This window comes from Parasteatoda tepidariorum, chromosome 4 (genome assembly GCF_982258835.1).
Source record: "Parasteatoda tepidariorum strain Cologne lab strain chromosome 4, Ptep-v5.0, whole genome shotgun sequence".
NCBI classification, from domain to species: Eukaryota; Metazoa; Arthropoda; class Arachnida; order Araneae; family Theridiidae; genus Parasteatoda; species Parasteatoda tepidariorum.
In genome coordinates, this window is record NC_141758.1 from 63948603 (window position 1) to 63963746 (window position 15144).

The 15144-nt window shown below is 32.6% G+C and overlaps 1 protein-coding gene across 1 annotated transcript; it reads left to right on the top strand.

Moving 5' to 3' along the window:
* Positions 1-1991: 1991 nt before the first annotated feature.
* Positions 1992-14608, top strand: LOC107438632 (uncharacterized). The gene is made up of 6 exons (XM_016050961.5): positions 1992-2416; positions 6462-6506; positions 7621-7922; positions 9852-9992; positions 12224-12376; positions 13907-14608. Exons 1-6 carry the CDS (start codon positions 2410-2412, stop codon positions 14300-14302), a joined length of 1044 nt encoding a protein of 347 aa, XP_015906447.1. The 5' UTR covers positions 1992-2409; the 3' UTR covers positions 14303-14608.
* Positions 14609-15144: the final 536 nt, after the last annotated feature.

The following is a 15144-nucleotide window of genomic DNA, read 5'->3' on the forward strand; positions in this document are numbered from 1 at the left end:
TATTCTGTACGAATGCATATATGACTCGTCTGGTCTTAAGAGGTTAAGTACTTAAGAGCTCTGAGGCTTCAGAACATACAAATTTGACTTCCAGAGTCATAGTCCCAGTTCTATAAAATAAGAATCACGGCTCGAAATTTTGCTAGAGCTGTGATTCAAGAATTTACAAACACGAACATGCGACCTTTTTAACCCACAATTCACAACTTTAAGCATTTTGGTAGAATGTCACAACTCAAGCCCTTAATATAGCTCTTTGTTCTTAATCTTCCTCTCTTAACATCATTAGGAACTAACTAATTACCATATCCCTATCAACAAAACCTTAAAACAAATACATGCAGTCCCTCAGTGGACTGATCGTTAAGACACGGTTCCCAGCAGAACACCGAAGTCAAGCATCACTGGCTACGGTCAGTGTGCGGGTGGGTGACCACTTGGATCAGTCTGCGTAGGGGCCGAGGGTGTGCGGTATTGGTCCTCGTTAAACTGTGCTACCGTAAAGTGCTCGACTTCGCGCGCAGGTCGTCGGGCTACCGAAGCGGGGGTGCCATCCCCTCCGCAGAGGATCAAAATTGTGATGGCATGTCTTCGGATCATCCTCCGGGATGTTTCCCAGACCGTCGCCAATAGCCCATTGTGCAACTCTAGTGCGACGTAAATTAACAACAACAACCCAAATACATGCAATAATTTTCCTTTCAATTATAATATAATCTAGTTAAACATATAATTCAGTGCTAAGATTTTCTCTAAGTTCAGGTCACGCAGTGAACTGATCTTAAAGACACGGTTCCCAGTATAACACCAAAGTCAGCCATCAATGGCTGCTGTAAGTAAGCGAGTGGGTGACCACTATGATCAGTCTGCGTAGGGACCGAGGTTGCGTGGTATTGGTTCTCGTTAAACTGTTCTCTGTAGAGGGCTCGACTTCGCTCGCAAGCCATCGGGCTACCAAAGCTGGGGAGCCACCTGTAGAGGATCAAAATTGAGATGGCATGCCTTCGGATCATCTCTAGTGCGGCTCTAATGTGATGTTAATAAAGTACCTACCTTCCTGTAAGCTCAGAACATAAAAATGAGACTTCTTGTTCTATAGTCCCGGTATTATAAGATAAGAACCGCAGCTCGAAATTTTAATTAAGATATAGTTAGCGCTGATGTTCACTGTTTTTAGAACACGAACGTGCAACCTTCTTGCCTAAAATTTCTCAGTCAGAATTTCACAGTTCTAGAAGAACTATCAGAATTTCACAACTGGGTGCAGTTTTTAATCCTTAATCCACCACTCCTAAAGAATTGACTGACAGCTGATTACCATACCAATGACTAAATAACCCTAAAAAATGAATGTTACAATTTGTTTGTCGATTACAGTATGCATCCTACAGATAACTCAGTGCCAAGTTTTCCCTGTATCTTTCGAGCATAAGCATTTGACTTCTTGCGTCATAAGGTCCCAATTCATTAAAACAAGGTCCCACAGTAGACTGATCGTTAAGACGCTGTTCCCAGCAGATCACCGAAGTCAAGCATCACTGGCGGCTGTGGTCAGTGTGCGGGTGGGTGACCCCACTTGGATCAGTCTGCATAGGGACCGAGGATGTGCGGGATTGATCCTCGTTAAACTGATCTACCGTAAAGTGCTCGACTTCGCATGCTGGTCGTCAAGCTACCGATGCGGGGGTGCCGTCCCCCTTGTAGAGGCTCAAAATTGTGATGGCATGTCTTCGGATCATCCTCAGGGATGTTTTCCAGAACGTCACCAATAGCCCATTGGGATGCTCTAGTGCGACGTAAATGAACTACTACGACAGCAACTTTAAAACTAGAACTATACTACGAAACTTTCATTAAGTTCTAGTTAATGCATTGGTTTGTATAAGATATATTTTTATAGACCTGAGGTTCGATCACAAACATGTAACTTTCTTAATCGTAGTTAGAAACTTTAAGTCTCTAACTACTTTGGCAAAATGCCAAAACTCTCAACCTGAATCTCTCAATCAATCAATGTATTTGGAGAAATCGTATGCTTGGTTTTAATTACTAATTCTCTGTTTATTCATTTGTCAAGAGAGAAACCTGCAAGTTCGTGAACTTTTCAATTTTTAATCAATTGTAATTTGTCTTGATTGAACTATTTTAACTTCTTGCGAAAATCAGTAGGGCATTTGTACGTGCCACTTACGTACCACTTCTTCAAAGACACTTATTGTTACATTTAATGCAACGTAGTAAAGAAGAAAATTCAATCATTCTTTGGGAATGATAACAAAAAATCAAGGAGTATTTCATGAAGTTAATTATAGTTTTCTTTTCGTAAGAAAACTTTTTGTATAAAACTATTTTATACATACGTTCAAAACTTTAGATGAGCGTCATTATATTGAAGTATAAAACTTGAAAATGACAAGTAAGTGACTTTTGTATGCTTTTAGTGGAATTATGAATAGTTGTTCACTTTTTAGGAGTGACATTAGACAATTTGAATAACAGTTTAGTATTATAATATATGTATTCTTTAGTGTGACGAGTAGTATCTAAGTTACTCTAAAATTATATTTTGCATCATCTAAAGATAATAGAAAATTAATATAATGCAATTCGTAAAGCGAAGAAAATTTTCAAAACATAAAAATGGCCTATAAACTTAATTTTAAAACAATGTAAAATAGGCTTGAATTTAATATCTTGCCTGTTATGTTATTTTCAAAATAAAATAATTTTTATTAGTCGCAACAATAAAATAAGTTACTGTTAAAATTATCATTACTGTTGATAATGCTATCAACAATAATATTTTTTGCTAACCTACAACAATAATAAAGAAGTTTTCGTTTTTATATGTTATAACAATAACAAAGAAGTTTTCGTTTTTATATGTTGCTACAATAATAAAGGAGTTTTCATTTTATAAGTTACAACAATAATAAAGAGGTTAAATTTTTATAATTTACAACAATAAAGTGGTTTATATTTCTTATAAATTACAACTATAATAAAGAGGCTCAAATTTGTTTAATTTACAACAATAAGGGACTTACATTTTTTTTAAATTGTAACAATAATAAAGTGGGTTACATTTTTATAAGTTACAGCAATATTAAAGAGGTTTACATTTTTATAAGTTACAACAATGATGAAGAAATTCACATTTTTATAAGTTACGACAATCATAAAAAGATTCCCAAAATTCTCTTAGTCGTAATCCATAATCAATATGTTCAGCTCCTGTAGTTAAAATGCATAGAGTGCAAAAAAAGTGATCAACCTAAATAACTTTTAATCTAATGATCGGATGTTCACATTTTAAGATTCATTCTGAAAGATTCGATGGCGTGACCTCACTTAGAGCTGATATTGTTAATTAGTGCAGACGCTATTTTAATTTCGAAATCAGACCCAAAACGTACTTTCTGTGAATAAACATACCTTATTTTTCGACGGATTCGGATTTCTGACCCCAAAATATAGGGGATACGAGATCTGGAAAATAAGGTACAAATAATTGGTCAATAGAGCGATCCAAAGACTAGACTTCTTAATGATAATTTTATATTTTATGTATTTCACCATATCACGAGTATTTGCGTATTTCACCATTTTGAGTGAATCGAAAATCACAAAATTGTGAAATTTTTGCACACAATTATGAATTTTTTTATTCAAATATAATTCCCTGTAAAAAAATAATTTTAATAATTGTTTATTATTTTTTATTGTGTATTTAAAAAAATAGAACAATTTTTAAATTGTGAGGTATACACATTTTTACATTATATAGCATATAATTTTAAATGACAAAATGTAAAATTTGAGAAATATCAACCGAATACTTCTCGAGAAATCAAATTTTGTGCATAAGACTTTCAAATCTAGATAACTCAGGAATTAAAGACATTAAATCTAATTGTAAATTATTATTACAAGGATTACATTTTTAGTATGTAATTAATGTTTACATTTTAAAATATGTGATTGTAAACTGTCATTTAAAATCACATACTTTAAAGTTTAGACATTTGTCTTACGAAATCATGCATAAAACTGAGACATATACCGACACCTTACGCTAGAACAATTCCATTTTATTTATTTAATTTTTTTTTCTTCCACGTGATTTGTATTCATATTAAGCAAATCACGTTTTCTGAAGTTCATCACATCAAAATAAAGATAATTATATTCAGTATCATTTGACATAATACTATTGCTTGAGATCAACTCCTGATAGTCAAAAATTACCGTAATCAATAATTTTCTGTTCTACATATCCTTTCCGTTGTGCCATAAAAACTTATTTCCACAATGGTTTCTTTGTACCAATATCAGTGTATTTAGTAGTTATTAAAAAAAAACACAAATTAACATATTACCAATAGTTCCTGTTTCTAATTAATGAATGCTTAATAATAATTATGCGATTTTTTTTTCCTAGAAGAATAAGTACTTTTTCTCCTTTAAAATAGCTTTTTCGTACAAAACGTATCTTGTCATTTCAATTTGCACCTGTTACCAAGTTTAAGTAAATCATGATTGATAAAAAAAAAATTGGCAAATCTTTACGGTTTAATCTAAACGATACTTTTCATTCTTAATTCAACATTTTTAATACAAAACATTTTTTTACTTAATTTGTACCTATTAGCAGAGATGCCAACTTGCTCCGGATAGCTGATAAATAGTTCCGAATTTTAGTCATTTGACGTAAAAATTCAATTGGTAAAAAAATTCAATTGATTTCTTGATTTAAAAATTCAATTTATAGGATTCTTACTTACCACTACTTCTAAATAATTTAAAAACTTGTGTAATATGCAACTTTTATAGTAAACCCGTGTTGAGCCTTTTAAAAAATTGTCAGAATTAACCGAAAATCTACAAATTATAAATTGTAGGTCTCAACCGTTTGTTTTTTTGTTTTTTAAATTGACGAATTCGGAGCAGTTGGCATCTCAGCATTAACAATGTTAATTTTAATTCTTGAAAGTGATTAGTAGCAGCACTAATATTTTTATAACCATTTTTGATGTGAGAAATAATATTGGTACTTATTTTGAAAGTCGTAAGAACTAGCCTTAACTTTTTTTGACGCCAGTAATGCTTAACTAATACTCCTGATATTGCCATTACAAGTACTGTGATAATGAAAACCAATTATACTAAGGTGCATAATATGGATACTGTGGTAATTTAATTTTTATACCGCCCTCCGAAACGCCTACCACCTTAATATCACTATCCAACATAATCATGGCATTCAATATACAACCTTTTTTACTTATGTACTGTATTACTTATGTATTTTTCATTTTATTAGGTCCGACTTCACACTCAGGAATGCCAATTAATCCACTTTCTTAAAAAGTTGTTATTAATGAATTTGGTAAAATTTTATTAAACTTAGTCAATAAGGATAATTAAGCCCACTCTTTTGAAGTGTTATCACGAGATAACAGCAATAAAGTTGCATTTTACTTTGAATTTCTGATATATATTGGTGAAAAAATTACTTAAAATGAAAAATACTAAACTCAATGTAACGTGAATTTCGATAGCATTAGAAAATATTTTTTTTTATAAATCGGAGCAAGTTGGTATATTTGCATACTATTAGATTTACCATAATCTGAAAAGTTCAGCTTACTAAATTTTCCTTCGGATTTATGTCTAAATCGGGTAAATAACCTTCTGCAGAGGACAAAAATTCTGATGGTAGGTGTTCGGATCATCCCCAGGGATGCTTCCCAGACCGTCGCCAATAGCCCATTGTACAGCTCTAAGCAGTACTTACCTATCAATTTAGCTTATTATTGACTTACTTACCTATCAATTCACTCAAAGAAAGATTAACTATACATAGAGTATCTTTTAAAATGTGATATTCAAAATTTGCCACAAATTTTCCATGTCTTAATTGAAAACTAGAGATTTTTTTTTTCATTAGTTCTTATTGAGTTTCTACTAATTCGATTAGCACGCTTTAGAAACGCAACTTATAAATATAAGAGCTCGTGGATTCACATACATTTCAAAATAGAATTCAATGACGTCATCACCATACTTAACCCCTGATCCATCTACCATTAAAGATATTTTTACGTTAGCACTGCGATCGATGCAAACTGGATACAAAATTTGTATCGTTCAACCATGGGAACCTCATTGGGAGGCGAGCACTATATTTCTTTATGCATCAAATCCTATGGAAAACTTTTCTTTTGCATGCATCACCTGAATTGGTGGTCGGAGTAAGTGTTAAAGTAAGCAGTTAAGGGTGCTGTGTCTTTGTATCTACACCAAATTGGTGCGAATTCGGTAAGAATTGTGGATTTGTATTAGTAGGTTTATACACACATACATTTAAACCTTCTGCTTTATTTATATAAACATCAATTTTATTATGTAGTTTTTATAATACAATTAAATAAAACTTATTCTGAAAATATTTTTTGTAGGCAACGAGAAGGAAAAAAAGATTGACTGTCGGAAAGTTTTTAAGAGTAAGAATTGTTCTTTTTTTTTTTTTATTGGTATTGGTTCATTACTTTCCTTAATCGTTCATTAAATGAAGTTAATTTTTAAAGTAGAACGCTGATTTTTTTTCATTGTCGATTATATTTTTCTGTCTTGTACAATGAAAAGCAAAAGGTAGTTTAATTTTAGAAACTTTATAATGAAATGTATTAATATGGCACTTCTAATAGGGAGGAACAATAAAACAATGTTTTTTTGTGTGTGTGCATGTCAAACCATTCCAACAGAAATATTTGCACTATCGTCAATTAATTTTGTCACCAGACTTTTTTAAAACATTGTTTTATATTTTCTCAAAGTCAGTAGCGCTATCTGTTGGCAAACCTTATACCTCATTTTGAAACATAATGAAAATAAATTCCTGAACAAAACTCAGTAAACAATAGAATTCCATAAAAATGAATATGTAATATGGCTACTTTAAAACAGTAGGATTTCCCACATTGACTTTTCCCAACCTAATTGTCCCTAAGACGCATAATTGACAGTAAATGCAAACAGTAATTCCATTAAGTTTTAAGGAAGACTGTTTACAAGCAATTGAAAAATATCCGACAGCGTTTAATATTCTTTTTCTTAAAAATGACGGTGAGCGTTTCTTAAAAGCAGTAATATCGGAATTATCGTTCGAATACGCTATGTCTTGACTCTTCCCTCCTCTCCTCAGCTCAGTTGTATAATGATATACTACGATTTTTTCCCCTTTCCATAATATTTCCTGCATTTATATGTAAAAAATATTTTCTAAAAATCCTCGATACTTTCTTTATGAACTATGTTTAGTGCAATCTTGAGTTCCATTAAATTTTCTAACTTAAAGTAATTTAAATTTGTCTGAAAAACAAGACAAACTAACGCACTCTCTTCTAAGACTATCCACATGCTGATGGTGAAAGTGTGCAAAGTGTTTTAAGTAGAGCAAGATTTCTGCTTTTTCGCCACCTGTAGCCACACTTAGTTAATCATCCACATGGAATGGTTTTTCCATTCTAGCCAGATTTAATGTTTAAATAATTTGACAACAATTTTTTTATAATAAATTTGATGTCAGTACTTTAGATTGAAAGTATTTATTTTCAGAATTTCCTTGGGAATTAAGCGATAAAGCTTTACAGACTTTAAACAAGCAATTTTATACTTACCGTGCTGGTCACATTGATGCCGTCAAGCTTGGTAGAGGTGCTGAACTCCAGGCCCTACAGGAATATCATCAGACCAAAAAAATTGCGATTCATGAAGCCGGCCATATAATGGCTATATGGTTTGGTGGTTCAAGGAATACTGCGTCTTATGCTACTATTTATTACACGTGGTCACGTTATCATGAACCACATCACCATATTACTCCAGAAAGAAAATATCCTCTTGAAACGATGGCAGCTGTAAGTAAATATCTATTCCTCGACTAAAAATTTCGTTGAAAGTTCGTTATTGATTGTCAGTAATCATTAACATCATTACAGATCATTTAAAAAAAAACATGCAAAATACAGTCAAACCTCGATATCTCGAACTTGAAGGGAGAGGAGAAAAAATTTGAGATACCGAAAATTCGTATTATCGAAAATCGCATGTTATCGATGGTAAAATAAAGAAAAATGCTCTTTACATACCTTATTTACTATTCCATATTTATTCTAAAAACACTTTTTATACTTAAAAAGATTCAATAGTTGTTTGCTTTAGAGATAGGTAAGAAAGTTTGTCTATAACACTTTCTAAGTGGACTATGGCTTTAAATTTCTCCTCTGACATATTTAGCTGCCTCTCAATAAATCTCCTTACAGTGTCCACTGCAGAAAGTGTTTGTTTGAGAATTGATTATGAGAATTGGCTTTCTATTTTTAATTTTTTTTTTTTTGGCATTTTCTTTTATTTTCAGAAAAAAATCTGCACTATTTATGGAAAAAAATTCAAGTTATCGAGGGATTAGAAAAAAAATTCGAGAAATCAAGGTTTTTTTAACATTGAGTGTATAGGAAATTTGAAGGGAATTTTTTTTTCTTCGAGATATCGAAAAATTCGTGAAATCGAGGTTCGAGTTAGCGAGGTTCGACTGTAGAACATTTTTGATAAAAGTACAAAACAGATCCGAAGAATAGTTTTTATTAGTATTAGTCATATATTTAGGTATCCAATGTTATAATTTGCTTTCGAAATCCTAACTCCCGAGTGCAGAAACGGACTAGCTGCCAACCTTTCAGCTTCATCCTTTAAATATTGATTCAGCGTTTATGAATGCTTACTTTACGGCCTATTGTTAAGAGGATTTTAGTCACAATTACATACTGGGTATTTATGTACAGTGCGCAAAAGAAGAAAAAAATGGATTACCCTGAATAATATTTATCTAATGATCGGATCTTTACATTTCCATTATGAATAAATTCCTTTTTTTATTTTTGTAAAGACTAATAGCATATTCCAGTCTTTTTTAAGTTTCGAATGAAGTTAAGGCGCAGTAAAATTTACTTTCAAATATATTTTTATTTTCATTATATTTTTCATTACAACTCGTGAGTCAATTTAAAGCTACTCAATACTCATTTGTCGGGTGAGTCACTGCACATTTGCTGACGCATCACGTCACCCAAACATAATCAACCATTTTGTTTTGGTTTTCGGAGCCCTATCTCTCAACAACCATGATGTGTAGAGTAATTTTGACCACGGTTGGACCGTCTAACATTGACCACCATTGAGAAGCTATGGGTTGCATTAAGAAATCTTAAGGCACTAAAATTTTCGTTGTCTCTTGAAAATAGTGAATTATCCTTAAATTTAAACTAAGCAAAATTGTTGGGGTTTTCTTCAAAAAAGATTAATTTTCTCATTCAGAATACATCACTTTTGCTTATTATTTAAGTATGTACTAACTCATAAAATTACAGTTAACAAAATTCATGGTAAAAGCTACTTTATACTATTTGTGCGGCTAAATTTTCCGGAACTGCATTTTGCATTTCTCACAATTAAATTGGTTCGGATTTTATGCGCTGATTTAAAAATTAAATAAGTCAAATTTCTTTTTTAAGTTACTGACCTTTAGAAGGAAAAACAAGGCAGTAAGCCTAGAACTTCATAGAACGTTATATAATGTTAAATTTTATCAGAATAAATTCAAAAGTTTTATTAATGAATGTTGGCAAATATCGACAATTCTGGCATATTCTTTTTATTATTAAGGAAATTTACATATTTCTTTTATTATTAAGGAAATGTATATTTCTCGTTAAATTTTCGGATAGATATTTTTTAAAATTAAGTTAATTAAATATTATTTATGCTTTTGTAATGTTTTATACTTTTAGTTATTCGAAGAGATGTGCTTCTGTCTGTCTGGTCGTATAGCGGAAACCATGTTTTTCCCTGAAGAAAAAGCTAACTTTCCTTATTTCATTCATTGGGAAAGAAGTGATATTCATAAAGCTATCAACATAGCCTACTATATGGTAAGAAAGCGTAATACATGTTAAAAATACTAATTTAATTAGGTGACTATATTAACAAGGAAAAATCAAGATATGTGTTACTAAACCAGTTAAAATAAGTAGTAACTTGTAACTTTCATATGGGATGCAAAAAGAAAGAAAAATATCTTTGGGATTTTATTTTATCACCCTTTTTTTGGAGATCTTATTGTTATTCATTTTCAGTGTGGTAGAGTGCAGATCAATCATCACGGCTACCATATTCTCCGGATATCAACGCTTGTGAACCATCTTTGAGGAATGTTTGGACACTTACTTCAGCGTGATATACAGAGTTTAGATATTCAATAGTCACTGATGGCAAGCATATCAAACATGTCATAAACTAAATCCGAATATCTGTTATAAATTTTTAAAATTTGCATAAAATATTTGAATTCAGCAGATAAAATAGAAAGTGATGAAACTTCTACAACATTAACAGAAAAAAAGACATAGGGAAATTTCAAGAGGAAATTTATCACCAATGCTTGGGTGAACAATTCGAATATAAAGCTCCATCGCTAAAGCAGTCACAAATAATCATGCACTATACTCTAGTCAAGAAAGGACCATTGCGGCATAGAATTTAAGTAGTCATCCACGACTGCATATAGTTCCGTTTTATTTAGCTATCAAATTATATAATCATGCTTTCAACACAATATAAAAGCTTTTAAAAATTTAATTCGTCGGAGAGAAATTCAATTTGTGCTATTTTTTATGAGATGAGCAAAAAGGACTTGCTACGTCGTTTCAAAAGTTGCCTATGTTGATATTCGTTCGCGCTAGGAGTTTGGCGTCTATTCAGAGTGTACTTATATGCAAACAGGCTCTCTCCATAAGGATAATGGTTTTTTCTTGACTTGCAGCACAGTATAGGGGCAAACAAAACCAACCTATAGTCTGTATATGTAAAAAACTTCAATCTCCATTCGTTTAGAGCAGTGGGTGTGACAATGGTTACAAAGTTTCACTATTTCAAAAAAAGTAGGGTCGATGTTCTAAACAGGTTTTGGCTTTGGTCGGCGAGATAACGGGAATCGTTTTTCTTCTCTATTGCGAAACTCTTTTTGAAAGTGCTATTTCTGGTTTCCATGGCTGAAGGCTGTCTTGGATTTTGAGGCGAGAAGAGTTTTCTAATCGAGCCGCTCAAACAAAACGTCTGAAAGTTAGGGAAAGTTGATTTGGTGGTCTGTCTTCCTATCAAGTCTCGCAACGGAACGCATTGGGTACTTAACATCGAACCGAAGTATGAAACGCAAGTTAGACAAAGCAAAAATAAACCACGGTTTGAAGACACTAAATCTGAGAGAGATCCTTCGAACTCTTTGATGTTAAAAATGCATTCGGTCGGGACACTCGGCAAAGAATTGCAATCTAGAAGATTCTTGCGCTAACTGCAATTGTCCCGATCACCAGACTGCAAAGGAAATGGATGATGGAGGTTCCTAAGCTGAAAGTAAACGATAACGCTTTGATTAAAACTTACCCTTAGTAACCGAAGAGTCGTGGAGAAATTGCGAAAGAAAATCACTTACGAGACAGCTGATCTTTGTCATCCCATTTGGCTTAGAGGAAGCATGGTTGGGAACTAAACATTGGGGATTTCGCATTCGGCTGACCACCTAACTGAAACATCTGCTCCTGCACCACAGATCCCAAGGTCAAGAAAACTGAGATGGACGCAGTAGGCCTTGTTCCCTCTATGGGCTGTCACGCCACTGAGTTTAGTTTTTAGTTTTGGCTTAGAGGAAGCCGGTTTCAGAACTTACTTATTTGCAATAACCGATTTGCTTTTTCCTGTCTTAATTTTGATGTTTGAAATTTTAAATGTAAGTTGATGGTTCAAATGTGGAATATTCTAGTCGGAGGTTTGTCCATGCATCATGAGGTGGAGATAGCCTTGTAGTTATCGACCCGGTTCCGAAACCAGCTGTGGGAGGCGATGAGCACTGTTGACCTATAACTTCAGACTGATCTTTTGCTGCACTCAGACCTACTCTGCCCAATCGATTAAATTAAGCTCATAATCATATGTGACTTGAGGCGTTGTGCCAACGTGTTCACCAATACTTGATGCTTTTGTGCTGCAGCGGTTGGGCAATTGAATCCATCATTCATTAAACTCTCCGTATGATTAAGATCATTCAAATGTTTAGACTTCTTAAAAAAATTATTAAGAAAAAATAAATATGTCTTAATGTTTTCAGGTTAAAATGGAATGGGGTCTAAAGATAGATCCCAAAAATTACGAATGCAAACGTATGACTAAAGAAGTTTTGGAAGATGTTTCATGTTACTTAATTAGAGGATACGAAGCCACATTATATCTACTGAAGAGCAAGGCTGACGTATTGTTAAAAGTTTGTATTCTTTAATATTAAATAATTAAGTGCGTTATTTCCTTATGTTAAAGAGTTGATAAAAACTCTACATTCATATTCTTATCAAAAAATATTAATGTAGACGCCTTCTGTCTGATCAAAAAGTAGATTTATGTATACTATGCGTTGGGAACTATTGAAAGATCAAAATTACTTTTAAGAGATATTTTCTCAGAACTTCCTGATGATCGATGATACAAAATAACGAAAGGAAACTATTTTTAGTTTACCCTTAATCTGACGAGGAACATGTGGCCAAATTTTGAGACTTCTTCGTTTGTGGCAAACTTTTAGTTAGTATAACTTTCAATTGGGGACAATATCCCAAAATTACCTTAAACTACAGAATATCGGAATTAAACCTTTTTATTTTAAAGTTTTATCTCATATCTTCGGAAACGCATGGTCCAAATTTAAGCTTTCTAACCTCAGAGGAAGTGGAGGAATTAGATATGAGATGGTGATGGCTTTTCTCTTATTATACTTATAGATTAACTTCAAATATTTAAATTAGATTTACATTAAAATTAGAGCAAGATACTAAAAACTTCAAAGTTTAAAAGTTAAATTGACTCCTCTACTAAATCCTAGGAGCCAAGACCTAGACAACACATGCGTTAATCAGGAGAAGGGTCATCTCTCCACCACTTAATCTTCATGAATGTCAACAAACAAAAAAATACTAATTTTTCTTAAATTTCTAAATTTTTCCTTGGAAGTAGTTACTTGGTAAGCCTTTTTTTCTAGGCATTTTGTTGCCTCTCACTTAGTAACGTATTTACTCATTTTCCTGCTGGCCAGCTCATCATACCAATATGAGTTTACAGGGCAAAAAGTTAATCATCTTTGGAGAAATCATGGCACTCTCTTAATACCGAGTTATTCTGATTAATGTGACCATTGCTAACTAATGTGACCATTTACAAGAAACAACATGCTAATTTTAACTAGACGAGTAAGTGATGCCTTCGATTTATCACTTGTATGTAGTATGTGATGGTGTTGATACATGTATGTATGGTGTTGTGTGTAGTATGGTGTTGATACATCAGTTTTTCACGGTGCAACAAAGTTCATCGGGCTGGGAAAATATGTGACTGGTTTTATTAATACATTACCAGCCTATTGAATCTCGATTGGCCTGCAAATTCACCCGATTTGAGCCCATGGAAAATCTGTGGTGAATTGTATGTATTGTATGTATGGTGTATTGAAAAAGTGCGTAAAACTCAAATCCTAGAAAATTGGCTTAAAATAGATGCAGACGTACCTGCAAACCGTTGTGGATTGATTTACTAAATCTCCAAGGAATGACAACCCGCTCATTATTGATATTACATATATAATGCTGGCGGGTCGGTTTTGCTGCGTGATCTGAAGTTAGAATTACATACTGCGTAAGTGTGGAGCACAAAAACAATTGACAGGTTTATGATAAAAATTTAAAAAGAAATATTGCAGCATTGAATGATTCAAACAATGCTAATTGTATTGAAATATTTTTCATAGGTTGCTCTTGAACTCTTGAAAGAGATAACATTACCAAAGGACAGACTTGAAGCACTGTTAGGTCGTCCCAGAAAAAGATGGATGTCTTTGTATGACAGGTTTTGCGCCTTTTCAATGGAACTAAGACCATTGGCCAGAAAACGATACTGCCTAAATAAACGAAAGCGTTCGAAGAAAACCAAAAAAAGAAAAGCCAACACAAGTTGTTCTTCTAAAAGAAAGAGATCAAAGGCACTGGCAAATCCCCTGAAGAAAAAGGAAGAGAGAGCAAGAAAGGAAACCCAAAAGAAAAGGCAACGAACTTGTGACACTTCCAAAAAAAGAAAACAGAGCGACTCTGTTGCGCCAAAGAAAAGAATAACAAATGATGGTCAAATAATCTCTGTTTATAGTTAACTCCATTTTTATATGAAATTACTGAATATAAAGAAATGTCTCTGTTCAGGCTGTAAACAGAGATATTGCACATTCCAAACCAATCTTCTGGAGTATTTTGGAAATTCCTTCTGTAAAAATTAGCTCGCAAAAATTTTGTAATGCTATATTTTAATTTTTTATTTATCTGATTCTTATGGATTGTTTATAAAGTTGGTTATCATTTTGTTTTTAGTTTGTGTCTCAGTCTTAAACAAATAATTATTCTGAATTTCCTATTATGGTTGTATGTTATTTATCTGGATAAAAAGATTTATTCATCTCTGATTTTTCACTCAATCCTAATGCGAAATTGATAGCCTATAATTTTAGTGTATATAATAAAACACGTTTCTACTTATTTTTGTAATTTGACACCCAGCTCATAAACCCAAGTAATTCCTAATTTTAGTATGACTTAAATTTATCTTTAAGAAAGACTTTTCAAATGAAAATAATCAGAATTAACGTCACGCAAGTAAAGACTATGAAAACGTTTCAATGACAGCCGGACGATAATCAACTCAATAGTACCTAGTAACTACAAAAATATCTTTAACGTAATGTTCTCTTTGTTAATAGACCCTGAACCATACTAAAGCTGCTAAGGAGAGTTATTTTTAAAGATTCATTTTATATACAGAGTGTCTTATAAATGCTGCTCACCTAAATATCTCGCGATATAAGAGTTATAAAAGCATAGTTCCAATTTATTCAGTCCATTAAGCATTTCTAAGAAAAAAATCTAAGAAAAATTTAAATATAATTGCAATCTCATTTTCATCAAACTAATTTCACTGTAGTTCATTTTTTTTCTCGAATTA

What these genes read in the sequence shown, in the direction of transcription:
- LOC107438632 (XM_016050961.5), top strand. An exon ending in TCAACATAGCCTACTATATG is followed by an intron (nt 9,993 to 12,223) that starts GTAAGAAAGCGT and finishes TAATGTTTTCAG; the next exon opens with GTTAAAATGGAATGGGGTCT. An exon ending in AGGCTGACGTATTGTTAAAA is followed by an intron (nt 12,377 to 13,906) that starts GTTTGTATTCTT and finishes TATTTTTCATAG; the next exon opens with GTTGCTCTTGAACTCTTGAA.